This window comes from Hyposmocoma kahamanoa, unplaced genomic scaffold, assembly GCF_003589595.1.
Source record: "Hyposmocoma kahamanoa isolate Upper Pololo Valley unplaced genomic scaffold, ASM358959v1 192, whole genome shotgun sequence".
In the NCBI taxonomy this organism is placed as follows: Eukaryota; Metazoa; Arthropoda; class Insecta; order Lepidoptera; family Cosmopterigidae; genus Hyposmocoma; species Hyposmocoma kahamanoa.
Genome location: NW_020653719.1, coordinates 4,719,837 through 4,739,526, shown reverse-complemented (window position 1 = coordinate 4,739,526; position 19,690 = coordinate 4,719,837). Strand labels below are relative to the sequence as shown.

General features: G+C 35.7%; 2 protein-coding genes across 3 annotated transcripts; one reads left to right on the top strand and one right to left on the bottom strand.

Annotated features, from left to right (window-relative positions):
• Positions 1 to 4,582: 4,582 nt before the first annotated feature.
• Positions 4,583 to 7,073, bottom strand: LOC113226589 (hematopoietically-expressed homeobox protein HHEX-like). 2 transcript variants are annotated; one of them, XM_026459286.1, is made up of 3 exons: positions 6,923 to 7,073; positions 5,378 to 5,541; positions 4,583 to 4,938 (listed from the first exon to the last, which is right to left on the bottom strand). In XM_026459286.1, exons 1-3 carry the CDS (start codon positions 7,071 to 7,073, stop codon positions 4,636 to 4,638), a joined length of 618 nt encoding a protein of 205 aa, XP_026315071.1. In that variant the 3' UTR covers positions 4,583 to 4,635. The 2 variants fall into 2 exon arrangements, with proteins under 2 accessions (XP_026315071.1, XP_026315072.1); XM_026459287.1 differs by lacking the exon at positions 6,923 to 7,073 and adding an exon at positions 6,021 to 6,085.
• Positions 7,074 to 11,089: 4,016 nt separating this feature from the next.
• LOC113226590 (alcohol dehydrogenase [NADP(+)]-like) lies at positions 11,090 to 18,838 on the top strand. Its single transcript, XM_026459288.1, has 3 exons — positions 11,090 to 11,233; positions 16,153 to 16,333; positions 18,443 to 18,838. Exons 1-3 carry the CDS (start codon positions 11,162 to 11,164, stop codon positions 18,697 to 18,699), a joined length of 510 nt encoding a protein of 169 aa, XP_026315073.1. The 5' UTR covers positions 11,090 to 11,161; the 3' UTR covers positions 18,700 to 18,838.
• Positions 18,839 to 19,690: the final 852 nt, after the last annotated feature.

The following is a 19,690-nucleotide window of genomic DNA, read 5'->3' as shown; positions in this document are numbered from 1 at the left end:
AAGAGGATGCCATATTCAAGTTGTATTGTATTTTAGCCTTTTTCATTTTAGCATTATTATTGCACAGGGTGCACGAAAAGAACCTCTGGCACGACGTACTTACGCTTCCTTTCCTATTCGTGGGGCGCTGTGGGCAACAATTGGCATTTTACGCCAATTGGCAAATCCTTTCACCACGATGGCAAGCATTTTAGTGTATGCTATCAATACGATAAGATGTAAAATGGGATTTTTGCGTGACATAAACTATTATTATTATTATGAGCACAGAGATACCCCTTACCATCAGAAAATTATAAAAAGAAACGCACTGTTAGGAATGTTTGCTCACCAATAAAATGTCGAACAACCGCTGCTACGCAACAATGTAGATATATGTCCACGTGTTTATATTATAAAATAAATTCAATTCTTAATATTTACCCATTATCTACACATGAGACGAAATAATAAACTAACACATTTCCCTCTGGCTCTTGATTATGATTAAACTGAATTGCTTCTTCGGTAAAAATAAATACTTATAATACGTAATAATATATATAGCTCCTCTCACACATCAGCGTATCAAAGAGGCTAAACTAAACTAAACTTCTAAGAGGCTAAACAATTGAAATACCGTACCCAGTATGTCCCCTAAAAGCGACGAATTAGATATGCCTTTCCATCTACCGTATAAGTTTAAGCCATTAAACACCCATATTTAGTACGTCCACTAGGGGACGAATTAGCTACGGCTTTTCGTAAGAAACGCTCGTAAGAAAGCATCTTTGATTCGTTACGTCTCGAGTAATTACTTAAACAAAATATCTGCTATAATATACAATTTATGTATTTATTAAAGTTAAAAGGAATACAATTACAAAATTAATCGTTATCAATACTTATACAGGGTGTAAATTTGAGACGGGGCAGCAAGGCCAGCTACAGTAAGCAAGATAAAAGTCAATTTTAACAAAACCTTTTTTTATGCCATTCGATTTGGTCACTGGTAAGGATCGATAGTCTCTATGGGACCAACTGAGGTAAGAGTACTCTAAATGTCAGAAATCGCAAAAAACTTTTTACCATACATTTTGTACATTTAGTAATCAGTTATTCTGGAAACTAACAATAAGGAAACTAACAAATTGACAACATATTATGTATTTTAAAATAAAAACAATAACGAAAAGTAAAATAACATAAAAAGTCTATGATAGTAAGTGCCCGAATTGATTGCCTTGGCGGATGCATCGGTTCGCTTTCTTCCGCAAAGAGCAAGTAACGGCTGAAATTCTACTCAGATGGATTCTATTGAAAATTGCTGCAAGTGCGTTTCTCAATTATTGAACACTGTTGTATTTTTTTATAAATTTACTTTTTTACATATCCCCAAAGAAAAAATCAAGGGGCGTCAGATCAGGACTGCGCGGTGGCCATTTGATAGGTCCATGTGTTCCAATTAATTTGTTTCCACACTTGAGAACATTTTGATTAAACATCGTCTTAAAAGTGACAATTCTCTATTAACAAAACAAAACAAAGCTGTTCCAAATTAAAAAAATAGTGATATGATTATAATTTGGTTTTACTTAAGTCTTATTTGTAGAATAGTGACCAGTTTCGTTTCTAACAAAAAAATTTCATTTAAAATGTGTGGTAAAAGATTTTTTGCGATTTCTGCCATTTCGAGTACTCTTACCACAGTTGGACCCGTAGAGACTATTGATCCTTACCAGAGACCGGATCAAATGGCATAAAAAAAGTTTTGTAAAAGTTGCCTTTTGTCTTGCTGACTGTACCATTTTTTCAAAATCTGTGAATGCCAATCAAAATATCTTCAAAATTCATAGATAGTCTTCTAGGACCGTTTTCCTGTAATTACAACGATTAGGGTAGCTGGCCCTGCTGCCCCGTCTCAAATTTACACCCTGTATATTTAAGCAGTGTTTATCAAATACAAGATAAATTTATTAGGAAAGAAACAAGTCTGAAAGAATTTTTTGAAGATAAAAATTAAATGTTATCCATTAAATGTTATCTATTACAAAATATACTATAGAAATTAAGTAAGTGATGATAAGTGTCTACTTATACACTTTGAAATTCTCGTCATTCGTTCCTTCATACTTCAATAATTGAAAATCAGTCACAAATTTACTAACTAGACCTGTAAATCGTGCTTCATCCATTTTAAATAATCTTAACTCAAACACAAACGATATTAATTAGAAATTATGCCGCGAATTACGTAAAAATACATGCAAAATCGAAATGAACTGTGACACTGCCCTCGCGCGAAATCAGTTGCTATTGATATTATTATTTGTGGCCTATTTAGAAACATACCAATATCACCAAAACATGCAACTAGTTAGAGCTTAGAGTTGTCTATTTTGGAGGTGTTTATTGGTAGTGTAGGTGAGACGGAGAGAGATAGCTTCCGTGTTTATTATTTGCGTTTTGCAATGTTTACTTAAAACAATAAGAGACAATCTCGTAGGGTGAATATCAACAAATAAATTTTATTGAAAATTTTGGAAATTTTTTTTTTAGATTTTCCAGTATCCGAGACTCGTTTGCAATAAAATAAAACATTTCATTTATATATACGTGACTGGGACATAACCATTTCCATTAATTTCAGAGAAATAAGCAATTATAAATTTTCCTCGCCACCAATACTTAGAAACGCCACCGAAACGCTTATAGGTTGCACCAGAATTGAATATTGCCACCATAGTTGGAATATATATAAAAACAAAGACAATTAAGTAAATTTAATTGTTTCTTTAAATTTAATTGTGATAAAAATTTGTTTGCCCCTTTAAAACGACGCACAGTTGGAACTTTCTTCAGCTTTTTCTTTTTAATACCATGTGACAGGACGAACGAGTCATACGCCTGATGGTAAGCTGTCTCGCCTGTCCATAACAGTGGCAGTGCCACTCAGAGCTTTAGATAAGCAAAGATCTGAGGAGCACTGCCACTGCGCCAGTCACCCTGAGACGTAAGTTGACAAGTCCCATGTGCCTGTAACTTCACCAGCACCCTTACCCTTCCAAACCTAACTATGCTAACATTATTGCTTGGCGGCAGAAATAGGTAAGGTGGCAGTACTTCCCTGGATTTTTGTTTCAATCTAATTTTTCGTGTTTGACGTTCTCAACAAAATCATTTAATCAATGATATCCCCGTTAATTTAAGTAAAATACAAATTTAAAAAATCGCTAAGGTACAAATAGATCAAAAAGTAATTAAGTAATTTTACGTTATCTGAAAAATTATGAATAACACTATCTTTCTTAAGGTTATTGGGACAAATAAACACAATACTTTAAAACATTTTTCGAAAGTGAACGTTATATTCAAAAATATCATATCAATTTATTTGGTGGCGTTTTTAAGCTAAGGTTAAGTTTAACACAAACGCCACCAAAACCACCAAATTTGAGCCACGTAAGATGACATTTCAAAAAATAAATTACGGGAATAAAAGTAAAAGCTTAAAAATCAAACCGACACGATTAAATTGTAATAAAATAATGACAAAATTAGACTCTTAATTTGGTTTCAGAATACGTCCTTAGGATAAAACAAAAATTGAGCCCAAATGGAGCCAGGAAAACTGAATATTTTTGTCCCACGTACCACGGCATATAATTGCTTTTTTGGCGGGAAATGGAACACAGTGCCCATGTTTTTCGCTGCCAGGTCCTAATACACGACTGAGGCTTTCGCGGGGCAAGAACGTAATGGTTTTTAGTTTAACTACTTACCAGTTGCAACCAGTTGAATATTTGCCACCAAAACTACAATTTTCGCGTGGACAACGTTTGATCAAGTACCCAGTCTCCCACATACTGGTAATTGCAATACCTTTAATGATTTTAGTTAGTGCTTCTAATAGTGAATAACATACATGGAATTTTTTTTCTTAAAAGCGTAAACATTTTACCAGAACGACTATTTTATACAATGAAACAGAAAATAGACACACCAGCAAAATTGAAAATCGGGACATTAATATTTTTTATTAATTATTATTGTACATTGAATATTCACAATCACAATCATTAATATTTCTTCACTTTACACCTGGTTTCTCAGCCTGGACTCGCAAAATTGACGCATGAGATATTCACCCTTGAACTATGTATGACCTTTGAGTTTTTGATTCTCGAATTACTCGACGTGACGAATCAGAGATGCTTTTTTACGAGTGTTTCTTACGAAAACCCGTACCTAATTCGTCCCCTAATGGACTTACCAAATACGGTTTTTAATCGCTTAAACTTATGTGGTAGCTGGAAAGGCATATCTAATTCGTCACTTCGAGGGGGCATACTGTGTACAGTATTCCTGTAGTTTAGACCCTTAGAAAAGCGTACCGAACTCGTCTCTCCTTGGGGGGCGTACTGTATACGGGAAGCCATATACGCAGCCAGGACCTTACAATGAAATGTAACGTTTCTGTTCAAATAAAGAATTATTATTATCATCATCACAGAAAATACACAATATCCCAAATTCAAAAATATAATACGCACAACCTATTGTATTATCTGTGGTGTAAGTATTAAATTACGTCTTCTTAAAGTATAATCATAAACAATGGTAAGTATGTAAAAAATTATGTAATTTACATAAATTTTACGAATCTACATTTTCAATATCGAGAGGAGTTTCCGGTCTCTCACTGTCGTCATTAGTATCTTCAAAACTATTTTGTTTACTAATCCTTAATGGTGAAGTTATATCATGTGGATAAACCACGGAGTTTATGAAACCACTGGGTATACCTAATAAATCTAAAGATACATGTGATCCACTAGCGTTGTTAGCTAAAACGGCACTTTGAGAGGTCGGAGGTAGAGTGACAGCTTGAGGTGGTGTGATCGTTGCACTTTTCTCCCTTCTCTCTCTGGCTCGACGATTTTGAAACCAAATTTTAATCTGCAATGTTTTATTCTAATTTATTTTAATTTTAATTAATTTGAGATAACGGGTGACGGGATCTGATGAGATTGGTACACTGTTGATCAATGTAGGCACGTAAGAAGTAGCAAACAAAAAAATTATAATTTGTAAAAAAAATGATTAGATTTCCAGTAGAGTACCCAATGAAATTATAAATAGAAATGTGAAATTAACTACGGACAAGTGTATTTAAAATATTACCGTTGTATGTTTGGGACATCTTCATTAAACCTCAACAGATTTTGGTACCTGGTCTTTTATAGAATTTTTAAATAAATAAACACGATGAAAATCGACTATCGAATTAGGTACCTACTTATTTTCTTCTACATCATAGGATTTTAAAAAGGATAGAGATTTGTTCATTGGCAATGTCTTTACCTACCAATCTTTTAAAAGATAGATTCCTTCTTACCCTATCGTCTCGAAGCTGTAATGCCGCAGCCAATGCACGCAATGCTGGAGGCGCTAGGTATGGCGCTCGCGCATAAGCAGCTTCGAGCGCAATTGCCTGTGCCGCCGTAAATGGCACTCGCGCGTGCCGACCAGAACGGCGAGACCGGTATACGCTTGTAGGACCTATTGTAGAAAAACAACCCTTACTGTACAAGGCAGATGGAATATAGCAATAGGTAAAAAACACCATCAGAGAACATATGGATGTTGTCTGTGTTAGTGGGGTTCAAATTATACTTTGAGACTAAGAAAATTATGTAATTCACCAGAGCACGGAATTTTAAAAGATGATGACAGTGCTTGCAAAAATTGCGATACTTCTAAGTGAATACTTGCCAATATTGTTACTTAAACCCTTATCAATTAGTCCAAAGAGAAAAGACTAACTTTAGTGAGATTCAAATTAGTACTTCACCGTATTTTATTGTCCTCTCAAGGTACCAAATTACTATTGAAGTGAAGGTATTCATGTACGTAAAAAAATTGATTGTGGTTTACACCACTCTTGCGCTGATAGCCTCAACTTTGGATAGTGAGTAAAGATGCTGGACAAAGGCAAGGCTGTCGTAGAAGGAAGAAGATACTAAGTAACATCGTAGTACTTTTAAACATGTAGGTATAGTTGATTGTGGGGCTGCATTTTAACCATTCTTATGTGAAGAGGCAGAAAATCTTTTAAACAATCATTCACTTTAAGATGTAGGGACATGGTAACACTAACACGACAAGAATTTAGTCCATCTACAATCCATTGAAAAGTAAACACAGATTCCTACGATACAGCTAACACTTTTAGGTATACTTGAATAGACGTAGTTTATGTGTCTACCTATCGTAACTCGTAATATCACTTCACTTTTTATTTTTATGGCTCCATCAATATGAGAACTGATGATTTTGCCAATGTCACAGTTGAAAGAAAAAAAACGAAACAAAAAAAAAAATTTCGCTAAGCTCTAATAGGACATTAACCGGTGTTGGTAAGTTGGACTACGGGAGTACTCAGTTGAGAATGTAAAACAAAACAGCAAAACAATATTTATAAATATATGTTATTTAAGTGGATAAATTTACATAGAGTAACAATATGGGGGGAGAACACTAAAGTTAAGAGGTTGTTTATATCTGACTACTAGAATTTAGTTTTGTCATTTTGACTTTAGTCATAAAGAATAGTTTCTTTTTTATGATACCAAGTGACGGTATGAACAAGTCGTAGCCTGGTGGTAAGCGACACGCCTGTCCATAATAGGTGCAGTGCCACTCAGAGCTTTATATCGCAAACATCTGAGGAGGCACCCTGAGACATAAGTTGACAAGTCCCTATGCCAGTAATTTCACCTGCACCCTTACCCTTCAAAACCGGAACACAGTTATGCTCACATTACTACTTGGCGGTAGAAATTTAAAAGGAGCCCCTACAGCTACTAAAATTAGTAGGTAATTCGGTATAAATGTTCAACTTTTTAAGCACAAATAAATTGTATTAATGGATAAAACTAACGTGGAATTCGTGGTGGCTGATATCGCGTACAACACAACCAACTCGGACTTTCCGCAGCCTCCTCACGACTTCTGGGATCGTCACTTAAAATTCTCTCAATGCTGAAATCCGAACTGCACTTCGATCCTGACTGTAAGGGCGAGACGTCCATTTTTGCACTGACCAATGTACTAAACTGTTGAATGATTTGGCTACTAAAAACTTTGGGGGACTGTGAAAGGAGGACTCTGAATAGACCACGCCCTTATCGCCTTTTTGTAGGGATGAACGCACCCTTCAAAAGCTAATAGATGTTATCAGTGACCGCAACAAACAGGGAGCATGCACCAATGATCTCACGAGTGTTGTGACATGGGCCCATTCATAGATCTATTTTCGCAAATTAAATGAGAAATGGATACTGTTTGCACACAAAAGCATGTTATTACTTTAAGGGTATGTGGGAAAATTAATTTGTAAATTGTAGCAACTGTTGTATGAAATATGATACGGTATTCAGATGCGAATTAAATTTTAATATGTATTGTTAATCCCACGTTAATCCATATTTTTCTTTGTATAGTATAAATATATGTAAAGTTTATTAATAATGAGATAATTGAGTGCCGTTTCAAATTTTACTAGCTATGTAAAAAGTCGTCATTTAGTCGGTTCTTGTCCAAAAAGGACTACATTTAGTTTTTAAAGTCATAAGGATGTTATACTGTCCACGCTAGAATAAGCTTGTTCCAGCAACATCTTTTCTCAATCACGAGAACAACAGCACTAAAAAGTCGTGATTTAGTTAGTCAGTTCTAGTCGTAAAAACCAGATTTGCTGTTCACATGAGAATCTTAATCCAGCGGCACTATTTTTCAGTTTCGAAAATCACAACTCGTAGCTCGCGTCTTTCAGTCAGTAAAGTCGTGAATTAATTTGTATATACATATACTATACCTACAGTTTTGTTGGAATATAGCCTCAAAAGCAATGAAACAAAATCCGTCAATGTTTAGCTTGCTATATAAGCGGCCGTCCGTACCTACATATTTTGCATTGTCCAGCTGGCATAAGGCCCGCGAGATAATTTGGTGACTTTTCTACTTACACGTAAATGTTTAAAAATAAATGATTAAACATTATTTGTGCGTATGTTTGACATTTAAACTTGGTTAAAATTTGTTTGTCAATCCTTTGTAATTTAACCCAGATACGCTTTCTCGTACAGGTACTTGTACTCGTACCTATGTATATATGGAAAGTAGCTTAAACCCCTATAATGAATAAGAGAAATTCATTAGCGCGGTGAGTACCATAATATAAAAAAATATAAAAAAAATTAAGAAGATAGTAGTCGGTGGTTTGGCTTTTACCAGACGACCGACCTTCACGCTTTGCTAAACAAAAGACATCAACTACACCAGGGCGCTATACAAAAGGACGAAATAAAATTACAGAATATATTTTTACATCATATTTTGTTTATTTTTTTCAGCGTTCATCGCTTAATTTTAATAAGATCATTGATAAAAAGTTATTAATTCGAATTTTTATTAAGAAGACGACGAAGACGAATTTCTATTTCTGACAGTTTGGAAGGTTTTTTTATAGAAATAGTACCTAAATCTTGGAGGATGGAAGAAAAATAGTCCAAGACCTAAATATAAAAATAAAAATTTTAAAATCCAATATCAAGATACAGTGCCCCCTAACCGCCTAATACGCATGCGCGTACCCTTGGTCCGGTACGCAACTATCATGTGCCAGTTACACTGCCACAGCACTAATGCCTACGATATCTTCAACTTCAACTTCTTCAACAAAAAAATGCCTTCGCATAATACCAAACTTGCGTCAGAGAGTTTTCTGCAGACCACATTTTACAAAACTAAACCTCCTTACTCTACCATCAATATACATCCTTGAAACTGCAATGTTTGTTAGAAAACACATCCACATCATTTTTGAACCAGTTAAAGGTGTTCGCCAAATACAAATTATCCCTCCCTATATCATCTAGAGATGTATAGAAATAGCCCTTATTACTTGATTATACTCATATATAAAATACCAGATATATGATATAAAATATACATATATATATATATTATATATATATATAATACTCATATATATAATAAAATACCAGACACATTGAATATAGAGGACAAATATACAAGTTTTAAAAATAGGAGTGTTACTCGTATTTAAATGTTACTACTCAATAGAAGAGTTCTTGTCAGATAAATGTTCTCTCTCTCTCTCTCTCACGAACTACATACTTCTAATATGCGTACATATTTAGTAATTTTTAAGTGAAAATGCTTATTTCAATTTTTATTAGAGAGTGTATTTATACACTAACTACTACTATATCGCTATAGAGTGTTAATACAATTAATAATTAGATTGCAATGCCCTAACAGGGTCCATGTTTGTATGAGATAGATACCATTCTCAGTACTCATGATGCAATAAATAAATAAAAACAGAAGATAAGTAGAACTTTCTAGACATGTGTGTAATGTAATTAATGGTAAATACCATTATTATCAAACCTATCCAAGTATAATTACTTGGATAGGTTTGATAATAATGGTAACTTAACTAACCTAAACTAACTACGAATAAGTTGTAAATGTGAACTCTATGTAAATAACACAGCGTTCACATCTACACTTTTTTTAATTGACAATCTGTATAGCTAACCTGAGGCTGAGTGTAGTCTTGGGGAATCGAAAGACTAACCGCTCTGCAATTCAAGTGTCATTAACCTATTCTCACCGTAATCCGACGAGTGAAGTGTCTCATTATTTTATTGTCAAACACAATACAGAAGGAACATAAAAGAAACTTAAGTAGGGCAACAAAACCGACAAACACAAATTACAACAATTGCGCTGCAAAATTTATCGCAGAGATAACTATCACTACGCAGATGTTCCATAAATAATGAATGTTCAATTATTATGATCGATGAATAGGAAAGCAGTGGTATAATGGCACTGTAGTTTCTCAGTTGAGAAGGCCATGGTTCCAATACCTATGGCTGTACGTACCTACAATTATAATTTATAAGTTGCGTACATATTTGTTTATTTATTCATAGTAGGCACTTTTGGCATCGACATAGTACAGTCGTACTGAACCTTTACTAGAAATAAATAATTGAAATAAAACAAAAATACATTTTTTAGATTTTGTGGTAAAGCAGAAACATCTGAAAGTTTAAAAAGTGTAACAGTTTAACATTCATTTAATCAAATTTTAATAGGTAATAAACCTTTTCAAGTAAAGTATACCTATAGATTTACAAAAATCAACTTCGAACCACTCGACAAACTTGTCTAAAATTAAAAGAAATGGATGAAAAAAAGACAGTCGACAAACTTTTTGTTGTATGATTAGACCTAAAATAAAAAAGTAAAATAACCGATCAGACTTTTGAAAAAAAAAACCGGCTTCAAAACTTATTCACCCCCTAGTTTACCACCCTTATAGGTGGAATATTTTCTTCAAATTTAAATAGGACCACTTCTGAGGTATCATCTTTCCAACAAAAAAAAATCATCAAACATTGGTTCACAAATGCCGTTACATATATCGAGATAACGAGAAAATTAACGAGTTATCGCGTAACATACATACAAAAAAAAGCAGTCGAATGGAAAACCTCCTCCTTTTTTGAAGTCGGTTAAAAACACTGCATTATTTTTGTGATTTTACTAGTGTTTCGCTAAATTGCCGGTTTGTGTATTTTAAGGAATAGAAAGAAAATAACAAAGGTTAACACGGCGAATATTATTATTTAGAAGATCGAAGATCTGTGAAAAAAAATACTCTTGCAAGTCGTAACTAAAGTAGTCGAAACTCACTTTCTACTGTGACACGTTCTTTTTGTTTGAGTAATTTAATTAGTTACTATAGGTTAAAGTGAAAACCAATGTGAAAAGCAATAAATTTAATACCACTTTCTACCGTGAGATTAACATTTTTGTGTTCTAATAAGAACGTTGGCAACAAAAAATTACAATACGCAATTATTTCTCGCAATGTCGCATGCAAACGGGTACGGGTTTTGCGGTCATTGCACAGAGAAGTCAAACGCGAAACCTTGGGACGCTCTCCTAACTCACAATGGTGACTACTTTACACCAGTGCGTTCGGGTTCGCCGTGCGCTGTACACCTCATCACTGTGTTTAAAATTAATTATAAGCTCAAGAATACATTGTAAACAAAGTGTTTGAATCACTGTCAACATGCCTATCCCAGAATATTTTGAACTGGATAATGGTGATAGAATGCCGTGCGTCGGTTTTGGAACCTGGCAGGTGCGTTACCGGTATTTTTAGTCTGTTTTAAATACGTAAGGTGTACTTAATATAGAATCTCATCATCAATCAGTTTTCTTTTTTCCAAAATATTATGAAATTAACAGTTTGTGTAGGTAGATACTTTCGTTTGCACCTACACTTCCTTACAATTATGCCATCCTTCCTTAAAAAACGCTAGTGCTCAAGTAAACTGTCAGGCCCGCATAACCAGTTTGAAAGCGAAAGCAGTCAGGAGAAACTGCGACCAAGGGAATATTTTGAATGTGCCGAACACTAACTTTGTTTTATATATCGTACACTGAAATTAAGTCCACTGTTGCGATATGACCCTTACACTGTACGAAAATAAGTTATTTTTTTAATATCAAGTAACGGGACGAACAAGTCGTGCGCCTGATGGTAGGCTACACGCCTGTCCATAACAGTTGCAGTGCCACTCAGCTCTTTAAATAGCAAAGATCTGAGGCGCACTGCCACTGCGCCCGTCACCCTGAGACATAAGTTGACTATGCCTGTTATTTCACCAGCACCTGTACCCTTCAAATCCGGAACACAGTAATGCTAATATTACTGCTTAGCGGCAGAAATAGATAAGGTGTCAGTACTTCCCTGGACGAACTCTTTCACAAGGAGCTCTAGCTCTACTGCTACTAAAATTAAGCTACGAAAATAAGTTTAAAGAAAACGCGAGTTTTTCGTTTAGTAATGGAATAGACTAACGTGCAATGGTCTAGTTCAGCAACCATTATTGAACACAAACGTCGAAATAAAATCCTTGTATAATGTCTGCAAAATGTTAATATTTACATTACTTATTGGGGACAGAAGCAAATGTTGTTATATAAAATAAAATACTTTAGTTGTAATACATTACAATTAACTATACTTGTCAACTTTGGTCTGTAGAATCACAAGAGGACTTTTGTAGCGCTCCAACAAATATTTTATTTTCGTTTTTTTTTATTTCTATGGCCATACTTAGTACAACACAAGAAATATTCTTTTATCACTTTCCACCGTGACCTGTGGAATTTTGTAGTAGAGTCAGCTAAGGTGCAAGGCTTCTCGCAGAAGTCATAATAGACCTTAGAGCCGCATTGGCTGCAATAAGAGTAGTCTTCACTATGGTCTTCGGCGGTAGAATCTGACACTTTCTTGGAAGTAGTGGCGCGACACAAATTAGTTTCGCTAGACCACTTATCCTTATACTTATGTCCAGTTATTGTTCCTGTTGCTTCTGTAGGCAACTGCTCCTTGATAGCTTCTATACTATCGGCACCATTAGGCCACTGGTCTACAGTGGTGCACTTGCTCTGCTTACGTAAGTCTTTATATTTCTCTGAAGATTTGACCGAGGGATCGGCTTCAGCGTCACATGACTGTGGCTCAGACAACGACTTCAGTACATAAACATCGTTGGGCTCAGAGTTCATTTTACATAATGACCGTATAGGAAAATTACGTTTGTAACAATTGAACTGTATGAATTGAAAGACTGAAGCCCATGCCGTAAATGCGTATGTTTCTCTTCTCAGTGAAATCTACCATCGAAATTCACCCGTCAATTTCTGAGTATTATTGCAACCATAGATTTAGTATATAGGTACCAAAGAGAATTTAAGCACTACGTTTAATAGGTACCAACGCAACGATATATAAAATTGGAGTCAAAACAAACGCGTATCTTCCATAAACTGCCCATTCACTACGTGCATGACATTCCGCCGCGCGGGCTGGAAACTGTGCACACACACTCCATCTTGTGTATGGCCCACGTATGGAGTCTCGCAGGACATATTGCAGGATGGCTTGCACGCTGCGACTACATTCATAGTCCTCCATTGCGCGGCAGACGGCAAGGCGGACTGCAATGCAGGATAATGAATGCCCCCTTTTAACTTGATGTGGGCGGAATTGTCGACTACATCGATGGAACTATCAATCGTTAAAAAGAAGAAATATATATTTATATTCTTCTGTTAAGTAGAACTAGCTTGCTAATTTTGATTCATTATAATTCAGAATTTTTTTCCATCCTCTAATATTCAGAATGAGCCTGAATAAGCCCAACAACAGCCCTGACACCATCGAGTATATGACCGAAATATACTCGATGCCTTTTTTTTTTTTGACGGGAGGAAATCTTTATGGATACCCCTGAGCCCAGGGCGACTCAGGAGTTATGTGGGGACTGTCCCCCACAGACTGGAGGACCTACCCCACTAAAACCCCCCGGGTTTCCCTCTCGCCGGTTGAGTCGGCGCCGTGGGATCAGTGAACATTCACCACGACAAATATACTCGATGCCTGACACATAGCAGGGCTAGCACGACTAGGCGTGACTTGCGTGTGAAACGACAGAGAAGCGCGAGATATTGTATGCCGCTGTAAAGATAGGAGTCTTTTCTTTCCCATAAAATAAAAATAGCACGAGTTGTCGTGTCGAAGAAAACAGTGTATTTTGTTCTGTACATCGTTTTGACACATAACACACAAAACTTAAATCAAATTCACTTTAAAAAAAGACGAAAATGTATATTGTGTCACGAATATCTCGCATTTAGGTAAACGTCAATGTGAGAGATATCTGTCTTTGTCGCTTTGGGTGCACGACAGAGAAATATAAGTTAATATTTGTCTTCTTATCAATATATTTTTTTTATAATTCCATTAAATGTTAAAATTCAATTCTTATCAATATATTACTACTATTTCTACTTCACATATTATACTCTAATTACTCTTTTCTACTACTCTTACTCCATTTTTCATATTATGTGATATTTTTTACTATTTTTTTCCGTGATTATAATTTATGTAAAATGTAATGTTTATTTTTGTAATTTATTTTAAGTATTTTCTTTATTTTTATAATTAGTGCAAGTACAATGTGTACACCTAATAAATTCTTATTTAACAACATTTGTTGCGCCATTAATTAATTATTACGTTTAGTTCATCATGTAACCCGGAAGATGCCTGGAAGAGATTGTTATCTTCCAATTAGTCTGCCTTTTGCACAGCTCTTTTGGGTTTTTTTATGTATTTCATCTTGTATGCAATAAAAATATTTGTGTTCTATTTTATAAAAATAAGTATAAGCAAAATAGAATAGAATAAAATAAAATGACAGTTATAATATTCAGTTGCTTTGTAAGACATGTACTTAACTGAGGATGTTTATAGGAAATACTTAAATATAATTTCACAAGTGGTTAAATAATAGTATACTTTGATAATCCATTTATTTTCATAAAAGAATACGAACAATTAAAGATTTTGAGATAAATAATATATCAAGTCCTGACTCGAGTATTGAGTAGAGTTCTGGAATACGACACCATAACTCGTATGTTAAAGCACAAAGTAATTGAAATGCTAAAAATGGATTGCATGTAGGTATAAATTTTGCATCCTGATTTCACATCACATTTCCTTCGTATTCACATACTGGCGTTTACCTATTCTTAAAGTAATGCATTAAATTAACATCCTTGATATAAGAAATTTAAAATAAATACAAAGTTTTGTCATCTTATAAATAATCACTCTTTTTATGATACGGGTTTGAGAAAGTAACGCATCGAAATGCTATATGTGTCAAAATTGAGGACATTCAGAAGACACCTAAACACAACGTGGTACCTAGGTGTCATCGTCATCAAAGCATTTATATGTTCCCCTGCTAGGCACGGCTCTCCTCTCAGGCTAAGGTTTAGGCCTTAGGCCATAGACTGCCACAATGGCCCAATGAGGGTTGCGAGACTTCACACGTATTCCCAGGCCTGTAAGCTTTCCTCGAGGTGCAGATTTTATCACTATGTTTCCTTCACCGGAAAGTTCATGGCAAATTTCGCAAATAAATTCCGAGAAACTAAGAGGAGCGAACCCGGATTCGAAACCGCGGCCTCTGCTAGAGATATGGTAGATCAAACCATTAGGGTACCACGGCTTAAACCCTAAGTATACCACTTAGGTATCTCAATGATACGTATGTACCTACTAATTAGGTTGAAGTCTTTGTTAAGTATACTATTTTTAACCGACTTCCAAAAAAAGGAGGAGGTTCTCTATACGCCTGCACTTTTTTGTAAGTCGTAAGTAATATACGCGATTACTCCGACATTTGTGAACCGATTTTGATGATTCTTTTTCGTTGGAAAGAGGGTACCTCAGTATTGGTCCCATTTCAATTTAAGGAAAATGGAATATTTTCTAATAGTTACATTTCTAATTTCTAAGGGTTACAAACTAGGGGATGAATCCGGTTTCGCGCACTGTCCGGTAACCGATTTCAATAAAACTTGGCAAATAGATGTAATTCCACGAATTTTTGAGGTCGGTTTTCTTTATAAAAAAGTTACAATTTTTTTTTATTTATTTATTTTATTTATTACCAATCAATTAAACGTCATTTAAACTCGTATTTTCGGATTACGTAGTTTAAATTACTTAAGGAATTTTTCTTGGAAAATGGTGGTGTTGGTTTGTAACTTCCATTACCCATCCACAGCTTCTAGACGTGCATCTTGTTCCATGACACAAAAAAGAGAAGAGTCGTTCAAACCATTCATATTTCCCTTTCATTCTTCTAAAATATTGCAAAACTATATCATAGTTCTTGAGCATAAACTCAAAGTTAAAATCAGTCTACCAAAACCTTGGTCTACAATGAAATAAAAAACAAGGAAGCGTTTAGTCAAGCAAAAACTCGACACACTCAGCGCCGATTGTTCAAGCTAGATTTAATGGGAATTAGCATTTAAAGTTATATTAAATAGACTTTTCTGCTTTTAGAGTGAAAGAAATAACCCATGTACAGAAAAAATAAAAACATATTCGTATATCTCTTCCATGTACATTTTAACACTTATAGGAGAGTAGATAGAGCATATAAAGAAAGGTCTTGTTCGTAGGCAACAGACGAGGTACTGGAAAGAGCAGTAGACGCAGCCTTAGCAGCAGGCTATCGTCTATTCGACACGGCCAGGGCATACGAAAATGAAGCAGCCCTAGGACGTTCTCTTAGGAAATGGACTGGGGAAAATCCTGATAAGAGAAAGGAGCTCTTCGTTATCACCAAACTACCTCCAGGGGGTAATTTTTTTCAATCATGTCTTTATGATGTTTTTATCACCATTTTACATTGACTGCATGCCTTAACCGGATTGACGAAGTATTTATATGGTTGAGGGATAAAAGTGCGAAGTATGTCAGGAACATAGCAAGTGGAAACCCGCACTCTCTGTCTACCGCCATTAGGACGCACGATTTTTCACGAACAAATTTTCTTCTAACGAGTTGTGGGCATAAAAGGCGTACTATTATTGTCCTCTGTATGTCTGGCGCAACAATCGGTGAGTACGTTACGCTTATTGGCAAATCCTTTCATCACGGTGGCAAACATGTCCCACTCTTCAGTATGGCGGATACTACTAGTGACGCGGGTAGCGGCAATTACTTACGTCGCCATCGATGGCGACCATGAGGACCATGAGGAGAAAAAAGGCCGTTGTAGTGTTGACGGATAGAAAAGTCGGTTTGTACTTGTACCTAATATACTTATATGAAATACTTGTAAGGCGATTAACACACTGCACCGTGCCCCGCGGTGGTGCGAGAGACGTGGAATCACGCGCGCAGTGGCGAAGACTAGGGTCGTATTCCAGAACTCTACTCAATGCTCAAGTCAGGATCTGAGTATGATTTCAGGCACTGGAAATACGGCCCTAATGGCAGGGACTTGAGTACAATTTCGAGTGCTTCAAACCATACTCAAATCCTGACTTGAGCATTAAGTAGAATACGACCCGCAGATCTGCGTCAACGCGCGGTATAATCTGCTCGGGGGCAGCGGTCTAAAGTACTCGCTTCGTAGTTGATCGCCGTAGTGATTGTATGTACATGTAGCTGAGATCCTTCTTTGACAAGAATGTTTTTTTTTTTTTTTCATTTACTAATATTACAATAATTTATTATCTAAGTACTAGGCACTCTTAAACCTAAAGGGTTTGTTTGAGTGTTGCTCTATTCGTAATATTTATACACACATAATCTTAAACATAAAGACAACATTTTGTTTATACAAAGACTTCTATAATACAAATAAACGTACACACCATTGACATGGTACGTACAGACAAAGCGCGTCACACATAATGACGAAAGAAAAACAATATCGTGACATTTAACAATCTTAATAAATTAAATAAAAATAAGTAAATAATATAATATTTTCATAATCATTTAAATTTAAACAGAAGTAAAAACTAAAAAATGCGGTAGTTTTATAAAATATCATGTTCTTTACAAGCCATCACAGTCCGGTCGCTCGGCGAGACTAGTTTGGTTGCAATATGTTTGGTTACATAATTATATTCAGTTTTCAAATATTAATCATACCGAACTCAATCAGGACGCTGCAGTTATACTGTCTATTTGGTTTTTGTTTACTCAAATAAAAGGACATAACATTCAAATTCATTACAAAGATTAAGAAAATATGAAGATTAATTTTTCAACTACACATTTTTGTGAACTGAATCTTTTGATTATTTGTTAGGGAAAATCCGAACGACAATTACTAGAATAGACAAAGACAAATTGATTAAAAATCTGCGCGGTAGTACGGAGCGCAGTGTGCCATACATACCCTGCGGTTCGCCGCGCACCTCGACGCAGGGGCGTGAGAAGCGTTGTCAGTGTGTTCGACGGCGTTCCATACAAACTGAGGTACATCAATACAACGTTAAAAAATGCAGTGCAGTGTATTAATCGCCGTTGGGCCAGCGTATTTTAGAGAAAGGGGTCCGCTAAGTATACGGATTATTATAGAGACAAACTGACGTGAAACTGCAAAGTCTATGCGTAACCACCCGAAATGTGATTGTTGATGACAACATTTTTATACTCGTATTTTAGAATTACAGGTAATAATGTACTCAATAATTTACATTCACACCTATAACTGCCTCCGTGGCCGAACGGTTACCATGCCGGACCGCCACGCAGAGGTCCCAGGTTCGATTCCCGGGCCGAGAGAAATAGTTGTATGGCCTACAATTATTTCTCTCGTGAGTTTGGGTGTAATTTGTGGTTGTCTATGCGTGTGTCCATGGTACCCGCGACACAGGGTTTCCCTAGTGCGGGGCTATGTTGAGTGTGTGCGTTATTTATTTATTATTATTATTATTATATAACCAACAGGAAATCGTCCAGAATTGGTGCAAGAGTACTTCGACGCATCGTTACGGGACCTAGGTCTTGATTACGTGGACATGTACTTGATACACACACCGTTCGCATTCGAACACGTACCTGGTGACTTGCACCCAAAGAACCCTGATGGCAGTATGAAAATCGACCACACTACCGATTTGCTTGGAGTATGGAAAGTATGTGTATTTTTTTCTTTACATGCTCTAATGATGTACCTACGTTTTGTATATGATGGTCTATTATAATTAATTTAAGGCAGGTACTTGTAAAGTCTAGCATTCGGAAGAAAGTAAAAAGTCTATCTATTCTATTGTCAATTAGGTCACATTTGCCTATGGCATCACTACTAACAATATTAAATCTCGCAAGATGAGAAGGAGCACTACACATGACAGAACCTCATAGGCACAACATATAAGGGCACGTTCCCATTATGTCGTAACGTTTTATTTATCGTTGAACGACGGTCGCGTCTAGCCTGTTCTCATATCACGACTATCTGACGTGACTGTCTCGTGGAGAATTATTTTATCGTTCAACGACTGTCGTGTCTAGCTGTTCTGACTGATCGTGACGATAATTTTGCCGTTCACAGCACCGCCTCGTCGTTGGCACGACACAATCGTTTGAACTTGCAATTATCTGTCGTCACAATATTTTCATCGTGAAGTTTTATTTATCGTCAGACGATTATCGTTCTAGCTCTTCCCATTGTCATGACAGTCTGTTGTCGTAACGACAAAAAATAGTGAACGACAGTTAATTGTGTTGTTCTATGTGTGAATAACTTCATTTGAATATACAAGCCACTGTACGACTATTTCTGTCGTCACGACATAATGGTAACGCACCCTAAAAATGCAGGCCGCGACGTTGCACAGCTATAACTAACTCCAAAAAACTAAAATTTTAAACAATATCGTAAATAAAATTTTAGTTTAAATTTTTATTGTAATTCAAATATTATTGAATTTACTATCAGATATCGTTCAAAAAAATAAGTATTTTCTTAAACAAATATCATTTGTAATTTAATAATCAATAGTTCTAATTACTTACATATGCTTACAAGATTAACTATGGTGACACTCAAACGTCTAGAGTATATAAGACGCGAGGCGCTATTAGCGTTATTTCTCAAATAAAACTTTCTGCCACTTTTAGAGGGGCGGGGAGGTAATAGGTACGACAAACAAACAGGTGCACTCAAATGCAATATTGAGTTGTGTCACTCTA